The sequence below is a fragment of the Megalobrama amblycephala genome, linkage group LG14 (genome assembly GCF_018812025.1).
Source record: "Megalobrama amblycephala isolate DHTTF-2021 linkage group LG14, ASM1881202v1, whole genome shotgun sequence".
In the NCBI taxonomy this organism is placed as follows: Eukaryota; Metazoa; Chordata; class Actinopteri; order Cypriniformes; family Xenocyprididae; genus Megalobrama; species Megalobrama amblycephala.
In genome coordinates this window covers 4314155-4323745 of record NC_063057.1, presented here as the reverse complement: position 1 = coordinate 4323745, position 9591 = coordinate 4314155, and the positions used below count along the sequence as shown (strand labels likewise).

The 9591-nt window shown below is 39.5% G+C and overlaps 1 protein-coding gene and 1 pseudogene across 6 annotated transcripts in view; both read right to left on the bottom strand.

Annotated features, from left to right (window-relative positions):
• Positions 1 to 106: 106 nt before the first annotated feature.
• The window catches only part of cald1a (caldesmon 1a), a 65996-nt gene continuing 56511 nt past the window's right edge, over positions 107 to 9591 (bottom strand). For 4 of the 6 annotated variants that reach the window (XM_048157144.1, XM_048157146.1, XM_048157147.1 and 1 more), the window contains 3 exons: positions 7924 to 7992; positions 4272 to 4308; positions 107 to 1724 (listed from right to left, as the gene is read on the bottom strand). In XM_048157144.1, coding sequence (XP_048013101.1) covers positions 1711 to 1724; positions 4272 to 4308; positions 7924 to 7992 — 120 coding nt within the window. In that variant the 3' untranslated portion in view covers positions 107 to 1710. Of the gene's footprint in view, positions 1725 to 4271; positions 4309 to 7603; positions 7648 to 7923; positions 7993 to 9591 lie in introns of all 6 variants that reach the window. The other 2 variants (XR_007179790.1, XR_007179792.1) reach the window with 2 other exon arrangements.
• Positions 6271 to 6387, bottom strand: LOC125246497 (annotated as a pseudogene).

Here is a 9591-nt window from a genome sequence, read left to right as displayed (position 1 = left end):
TTTGCTCTGATTGGTTGCCAGAACTGAGCCTATTGTTAGAGGGAGTGGAGCATGACAGTTAGGAGATATATTGGTGGAGTATTGAGAAGAAGCACACTGTCACAGGTGTCGTTCATTGGTCTCTTTATTGTGGTCACTGAGACAATGATACAATGTTGCTCTGTATGGAACTATTGGCTACAAACGTTCATATTTGTAACAAGGTAATTGCAATTAAAGGTGGTGCGACTTGCATAGTGTTACTCTGAAACAATACATAGGTGTTTACAAAGATGAAACACATAGTAAAAAAACTTGATTGTCAAATACAAGCAGAATACAGGAACTTTGAACATTTAGAGACATTAGTGTTAAGCTACGGTGGCAGAACTGCACTGTAAAAAATGTTTTCATGATTTGTTATCAGTTTGTCAAATCATCTTCAAAAATTAATGTGGTTCAAATTCAGTTGATTAAACCAATCGCCTTCATTGTATTAATTAAAATTTTGAATTTCAATGAACTCAAATTTTTAAGGCAACCAGGTAACTTACTTTAAGTTGAACCAACAAAATTTTCAACAGTGTGGATATTCTTTGTCTGACATAAGATGTCAGAAATGACACATGTTTAAATGATGATGTTCTGCCAGCTAGCCGTGTATCGAAAGAGGGCAAAATCCGTATTGCAATTTAGGATGAATGGATTGCAGCACAGAAAGAAGACACTCAGAAAATGAAACACTTATAAACATAAATTGACTTTGACTATCCTTGTCCTTCTCTTTGTCCTTGCTGAAAACAGGATTAACCAAGGTTTTGCATTATATGCAAAAATTGTGAAATGTACTGATCAAATATGTGATTTAAACCAAAAAGTGCAAGTTCCCTTTCTTTCGAGTTCTCTTGTTTTAACCAATACCGATTATTCCACATGACACATGGTGATTAATACTTATAGAAAGATGGTCACAAACAACTTCAGACCAGTGTTTCCAAGAGTACAAAAAAGCCAAAGATAATGTAATAATAACGGTACGACTATAATGGACTTCTGCTGAATTAAAACTTGCTTTGATATAAAATAATATTGAGAGCAAAAGCAAAGACCTTCTTGTATCAAGCAGTAACATATATAGTTAATTACAAAAACTTACACTATGTGCTAACATATATTATTAAGACAATTTAAAAAAAAAAAAGAATCGTTACGACAAAAAGTACAAAATACAGCTACTCTACTGGTGCTCATATTCGGTCTGGAACTGGCGAACATATAAGAAATGCAAGGTGAAGCTTTGCTTTAGTTATAAATTAACAGGTGAGAAGGGTAACTAACATGTTTAAAATGATTTGTGATTTGACAAAAGACAATTCGGAATGCTACTCCTCGTCCTCCTTTCCAAGAAATCTTGTAATATTTTGAGCTGTTATATAATTTGAACAAATTAAAGTTGGATTTCTCGTTTTCACAGCCTAGATTTCAGTTTAACAGAAGGTACATGCAACTGCGTTTGTTATGATGGTGCAAGATGGTGGCCTGTGAATACAGTGATAAAATATATATATATTTTTTTTTACATTTTTCTCTCTTTTATACCGTGTCTACACACATAGATCTTCCTTGCAGTATAAAATGCTTGTGTTTTTTTTTTTTTTGGTATTAATAAAAGTTTAAAAAAGGAATGTTGTGCATTCTCTTGGTCCCTGCCTCTCTGGCGTCTTTGAAGGGTTAATGGCCCATTCCTGTTAAGAGACAAAAGAGAAAAGTCATAAAATTGCATGAAAATAAATGAGATGACAGACATATTTCAGTTTTTACTGAATTTTTGATCAAATAAAAGCAGCATTGTTGTAATTCATATAGAACCCTTGAACTAATTAGATCTTTAGTATGTCAAATTTGACCTAAAATTAAATGTATAAAATGATTATTGTCCAAAAGCATGTTTAAACATGATTGTTGCCTGTTCTTTATGAGATCTGGGTCATTAGAAGACAGGGTTAAATGGCACGTGTTTGTTACATTTTTCATTCAGTTGAGAATATTTGAGACAATTTAAAATCTTTGTAAGCTTAGCTGTGTGTATTTGTAACATACACCCTTTCTCTTATGCTCCAGAGCTAAATATAGTTCAAAGAATCTCTTAAACATAAGGCGTCTATGTGTTTGTCCATGTGGACGTAAGTTTTCATGACATCTCCATACGGCATGCGAGCGTACTAATCTGCCGCCCCATGCAGTAATGTGACAAACATGCAGCTTTAGCCCTGCTGGCACTGACGGACGCCCAGAATCCATGGCGTGATATTGAGACGAGCAGGCCGATGTGGGGGAGGGCAATTCAGGGCAGGCTATAGCAAAGACCTGTCGCCCATTACCCAAAAAACGCTTGGCACGCTCGAAGGCCACCGCGACCTCTTCTAGAGGAACAAATGGCTTGCATTCAAAATAGACAACAATGCCAAATAGGCATTTTAAAACACTGGCGTGCCTGCAGCTATGATTTATCAGTGCAAGGGCTTGCTGGCAGAGGGATTGTGGTTGTTGTGCAATATGGAGAGACCTGCCCTTCACAGTAGGACTTCATTTTGACCTCATGTTGGCTTGGATGTATAGGCACAATAAAACTTGCACTGTGTGCTAAACAAGCAAGCTTTTTTTGTTATCTAAACCCTAAAAGCAAAATCTCTTTCAAAACTTTTTCCAATCTAGCCACAACCGCGACAGCAGAACATCTTGACAGTTGCTTGGTTTCACTTTTCTGGGGTTTTCAGAAGCAGAAATCGGCGTAGTTGGGAAAACTTCTATAGCGTTGAACAGTAACTATAACAAATATAATTTTTGTGTTTCCATTTGCTCCAGTATCAAAAGAAAAATCCATAAGAAAATTCCCCCAAAAAATCAAGAGATTGATTATGCATGTATATATATATATATATATGTTTTCCAAAGTTACTAGCCACTCACAATTCTGACGTCGATACCATGGGGAAAAAAAAAATTTGGCAGCAGGTATATTAGGCTGCTGTCACTTTAAGACCGGACGCACGGATCTATTATACTGTTACACATGCGTTTTCTTTCTCAACTGTTTATGTTCACTTAAAATATAACTGTGTTTACGTGAATACTCGCCAAGACCGGCGTTTTGACATTACTTTGTGTGTATTTGACTGTTTAAGCGCAATAAGCAGTGAAAAAGAACTCAATTTAGTTCTGAGAGACAGCTTTATGTGGCGCAATTTGGGTGTAAGCACAAAATTATGTGCAATTCGTGCAATCCTACACTGAAAATCAAGCCCTGTAACACCAACATTTTTCAGGTTTGTGTGTCAACTCGCTGTCGGAGAGATGAGAGAGCAAGAAAGAACAGCTGGTATCGTGTATCTATTCAGTGGAAAATGAGTATTGGAAGCGCTTCAGATATTTCAGTATTGATATGTATCGAAAAATAAATATATATATATATTTATTTCCTGTGGAAACGTGTCATCACAAAAAGGGTCCATTCCGGTGGCATAGCCCCGCCCACTCTGTAATCTCATTGGTCCAAAACCTTGCTCTGTGTTACATCGATACCATGGGGAAAAAACATTTGGCAGCAGGTATATTAGGCTGCTGTCACTTTAAGATCTGAAGCACGGATCTATTATACTGTTACACATGCATTTGTCTTTCTCAACTGTTTATGTTCACTTAAAATATAACTGACTGTGTTTACGTGAATACTCGCCAAGACTGGCGTTTTGACATTATTTTGTGTGTATTTGACTGTTTAAGCGCAATAAGCAGTGAAAAAGAACTCAATTTAGTTCTGAGAGACAGCTTTATGTGGCGCAATTTGGGTGTAAGCACAAAATTATGCGCAATTTGTGCAATCCTACACTGAAAATCAAGCCCTGTAACACCAACATTATTTAGGTTTGTGTGTCATCTCGCTGTCGGAGAGATTAGAGAGCAAGAAAGAAAAGCTGGTATCGTGTATCTATTCAGTGTAAAATGAGTATTGGAAGTGCTTCAGATATTTCAGTATCAATATGTAGCGAAAAATCAATATATATATATTTCCTGTGGAAACGTGTCATCACAAAAAAGGTCCATTCCGGTGGCATAGCCCCGCCCACTCTGTAATCTCATTGGTCCAAAACCTTGCTCTGTGTTACATCTGTGTGACACATCAAATACATTCTAATTGCCTGTGATTGTGTCCCATCACGCAGCAGTTATGGGTTGACAAATTCGTTCGGACACGGTGTTACCCAAATACAATTTCTCTTGTCGTCACTTACCATTGGTGACGGATTTGGTCTCTCCTCTGCTTGCGACCTGGGCGAGGTATAAATCAAAAAGAAAAATGGAAGAAGAGAGAAAGAGAAAGAAAAAGACAGAATAAGATTAACATAAATAAAAGCTAATGTGCTAATCAGTGTGACTGAGTCCTTCCCAGCCCATCCGTCTGGTATTCCACTTACGCCTTCACATTTCATTTTACATTTCCTTTTTAACATAGTTTTTTTGTGCCGATGTGCTCCGAAAAGTCATCAGTGAAAGCACTTGTGGCCGACATGCTGCGTGTACAATGACAGGAACATGCTTAGCATGGTTTCATACAGCACTCTTTTTCCAGATTCACATACAAGTGAAACCCTCATTCTTTCCACTCCTGACCAAACAGCACTGTTGGTTTTGGTAACATCAGTGCGGTTATGACCACAGATTTCCCTTCATTAGGCTTTTTACGTCACCATTTACCAGTCCTTTAAGCGCTCAGGGCCAAAAATGCAATCTGTGGCTGACCGCGGCCTTGGCCTGATCTTGACGCCTCGCTGACAGTCCAGCAGTAGATTCTATTGTGCCCGTTCCAAAGATAGAGCTGCCCGCTCTGAATGACTACCATTATTATCTGTTTGATCTGTGGATATAAAAATATGAAGGCCAGAGCTCGTGGGAATGCCTTTTCAGGTTCAGGCGATGGGATCGACTCATGATAGAACTGGAATTGGTTTCTATTCGTGATGTGAATAAATCGCCATGTTTGGTCAACTGCATCCCAGTCATGCCAGCATTAAAATAGATCTTCTCACAATAGGCAGAGTCCTTTGTAAAGGGGTGATGGGCGTTAAACCCATGTGTGAGGGAAAAAAAGAGCAAATGAAAGAGAGAGAAGGTGAAATTGATCCTTTACTAAGCTCCGCCCTAATTGCCATCCACCATATTATCAGACAAGCTTTTGCTCTTTTTTAATGTCCTGTGTATTTGGATATTTTTTAATGGAATTTTAAATATGTATTCCATTTTTTTTACATTTTGATTTTTTATTAGATAATTTTTTTTCCAAACATATGGTAAAACACTGTTGCCAAGTCACTTATACTATAAGTATACAAGCGATCCAGTATTTGTTTCTTTTCCAAATAAATTGTGAACTACATTCCCCACAAGGTGAATCAATGTTAATTAATTTAGATATTGACTTAAAGGGATAGTTAACCCTAAAATGAAAATTCTCCCATAATTTACTCACTCTCAAGCCATCCTAGGTGTATATGACTTTCTTCTTTCAGCTAAACACAATCGGAGTTACATTAAAAAATATCCTGGCTCTTCCAAGCTTTATAATGGGAGTGAACAGTAACTGAGATTTTAAAGCCCAAAAAAGCTCATCCATCCATCATAAAGGTAATCCATACAAATCCAGGGGGTTAATAAAGGCCTGTGATGCGGTTTTGTAAGAAAAATATCCATAATCATAAATTTATGAACTGTAATCACTAGATTCTGGTAACGTCCGTCCGCACGTTCACGAGAGAGTCGAGTTCCGGCATAATTAATTAATTAATTAATTCCTTACATTTATATAGCGCTTTTCTGGGCACTCAAAGCGCTTTACATATTGAAGGGGGAATCTCCTCAACCACCACCAATGTGCAGCATCCACCTGGATGATGCGACGGCAGCCATATTGCGCCAGTACGCCCACCACACACCAGCTTATTGGTGGAGAGGAGACAAAGTGATGAAGCCAATCAGTGTATGGGGATGATTAGGAGGCCATGATGGACAGAGGCCAATGGGCAAGTTTGGCCAGGATGTCGGGGTTACACCCCTACTCTTTTCAAAGGACATCCTGGGATTTTTAATGACCACAGAGAGTCAGGACCTCGGTTTAACGTCTCATCCGAAGGACGGTGCTTTTTGACAGTATAGTGTCCCCATTCACTATGCTGGGGTGCTAGGACCCACACAGACCACAGGGTGAGCACCCCCTGCTGGCCTCACTAACACCTCTTCCAGCAGCAACCTAGTTTTCCCAGGAGGTCTCCCATCCAGGTACTAACCAGGCTCAGCCCTGCTTAGCTTCAGTGGGCAACCAGTCTTGGGCTACAGGGTGATATGGCTGCTGGGATGTAGAAGTATAGTAACCTTAGGCGAGAATAGTGGTTCAAACAAATAGGGCTGGGCAACAAACTCAAGCTCCTCCGACATTTCTCTTAAAATATTCTTCTAATTTGTGACTGGTCAAAGTTCACTCTTCCGCCGGGACTCGACTTGCATACGGAAGCCAGTGATTATAGTTTCTAAAGTTATAAATATGGATATTTTCTTACCAAAATGCATTGCTTCACTTCAGAAGGCCTTTATTAACCCCCTGGAGCCGTGTGGATTACTTTTATGATGGATGAATGCGCTTTTTTGGGCTTCACTTTACTATTCACTCCCATTATAAAGCTTGGAAGAGCCAGGATATTTCATAATATAACTCAGATTGCGTTTGGCTGAAAGAAGAAAGTCATATAAACCTAGGATGGCTCGAGGGTGAGTAAATTATGGGAGAATTTTCATTTTAGGGTTAACTATCCCTTTAAGTCAAAGTAGAAGCAATCGTGACTGAGTTCATAGTACCATGGTGAGTATGTTGTAGAAATGTTATCACTTGCCATCAAAAGAGGCTTTTGCCTTTTCAGTTTACTTTCATAACCGTTTAAAATGATTCTGTTTCGCAGTCTTTGCAGTTTTTAATCACATTGCCGTATAACTTAATTTCTTTAAGTTTTGCCCTTGCAAAACCTTCGACCATGATTCTAGGGTGTTGTGAATGGCTGCTGGGATGTTGCTACCCATGCTACACCCAAGGAGTTCTGGGTGGTTTCTAGGGAATTGCTAAGGAGTCCTGGATGGTTGCTAGGGAGTTGCTAGAGTGTTTTGTGTGGTTGATTAAAATGGCAGAAAAATGGCATACACAAGATGCTAAGCAATTTTTTTCCACTTTATGAGCACATATGCATATATCACTGTTCATGAACATATCCAGTTCATTCCTATTAGAATGTAATGCTTGTCTGAGTGAGCAATGGTAACTAAGGTGGGTGGAGCTTAACATAAGGTCAATTAGCGCAACAGGAGTTACTCCCGGTGACTTCAGCTCTTTAAAGCACTTCCTTTTTGCAAACCAACCGCCTGCTCTCGTGGCAGTGAGCAAGAGTGTGAAAGAAGCTCCGTGAAGAAACGAAAAAAAGCCAAAGGCATGACATCACAGTTCCTAAGCCATCTTGTGATGTGAAATGCATTAAGTGTGGCTCATCAAAAACTATGCATTCCTGTGTGATAAAGTAACATTTACCTCCTCAAGGTGGTCAGATCTGTAGACAATTAGCAAGGGGATGGCTTAAAACACAAAACACACAGGCAATGTTATGGCAATGTTATTCTCTGGGATTATACTGCAGCTATCATGCTAGAGTGGAGTTATGACTGTTACTGTCTCCAGAGTCCTAATGGCATGCCTGAAGGGTTATAAAATACCCACAGCCTGTTGTTTGGACACATAAGTGCTTTATTAATTTATTCTCCAGGGCCATATGAAAAATGTTACGTGTAGAAATAACTAAGCGAGAGAGCATCGGGCTGATTGGGGGGAAAAAAACGACTGTATTTGGTTACCTTGGTAGCAGAGGACCCTTTGTTTTCCCATAGACTGCGTTTGCTGGTCACGTCACCTGGTTTCAGGTCCTGCGGGAGGGGAAGGGGGTGTAATATCACTCGCGAGATGACCCTGAACTAAACAACTCATGTAAACACATGTACATGCACGTCAATCCAACAGAAATGACATAAGGGATGCCAGTGTCCTTAAGGCAAGGGAGCATACTTGGAGGGGAGGGACATACCTGATCTTCAGCAGAGAGAGAGAGAGCAGAAGAGAGAGCAGAGGAAAGAAGCCCAGGGGAAGAAGCAAAGGGAAATCTACAGTAACAGTGGAAGAGAAAGAGAGAATGACAGGAAAACTGTGAAGGCCAAGGTGAGGTACACCATTTTGATATGACAGAAAATAATGCTGCTCAACAAAGATCATATATATATATATATATATATATATATATATATATATATATATATATATATATATATATATATATATATATATAAACACTGATCAGGTATAATATTATGACCACCTTCCTAATATTGTGTTGGTCCCCCTTTTGCTGCCAAACAGCCCTGTCCTGTCGAGGCATGGACTCTACTAGACTCCTGAAGGTGTGCTGTGGTGTCTGGCACCAAGATGTTAGCAGCAGATCCTTTAAGTCCTGCAAAGTTGCGAGGTGGGGCCTCCATGATCGGACTTGTTTGTTTAGCACATCCCACAGATGCTCGATTGGTTTGAGATCTGGGGAATTTGGAGGCCAAGTCACACCTCAAACTCATTGTTGTGCTCCTCAAACCATTCCTGAACCATTTTTGCTTTGTGGCAGGGTGCATTATCCTGCTGAAAGAGGCCACAGCCACCAGGGAATACCGTTTCCATGAAAGGGTGTACATGGTCTGCAACAATGCTTAGGTAGGTGGTACGTGTCAAAGTAATTTTGACACATACCACCTATCACCGCTTTTGGCGGTGGACAGGGGTCAGCAAGGGCACCCTGACTGGTCTGCAGCTATGCAGCCCCATACGCAACAAACTGCGGTGCACTGTGTATTCTGACACCTTTCTGTCAGAACCAGCATTAACTTCTTGAGCAATTTGAGCTACAGTAGATCGTCTGTTGGATCAGACCACACGGACCAGCCTTCGCTCCCCACATGCATCAATGAACCTTGGCCGCCCATGACCCTGTTCCTTCCTTCAACCACTTTTGATAGATACTGACCACTGCAGACCGGGAACACCCCACAAGAGCTGCAGTTTTGGAGATGCTCTAATAACCCAGTCGTCTAGCCATCACAAATTGGCCCGTGTCAAACTCGCTCAAATTTTACGCTTGACCATTTTTCCAGCTTCTAACACAACTTTGAGGACAAAATGTTCACTTGCTGCTTAATATATCCCACTCACTAACATAATGTTATGCCTGATTGGTGTATATATATATATGACATATGACATTTTTCCTTTTCCAAATAAATCTTGACCTATTCACTTCAAGGTAAATCAATGTTAAGTAACTGTATGATTGTATTTTCAAGTATTTGGAGCCTGTGAAAAAACTCTATGAAAATTTTTTGTAAAGTATATTCATTTATCTAATAAATGAACAAATTTAAGGATTCAAACAGCAACAACAAAAAAAAGGTGACATTTAAAAAAAAATGATTTAGTCAATTTTGTCT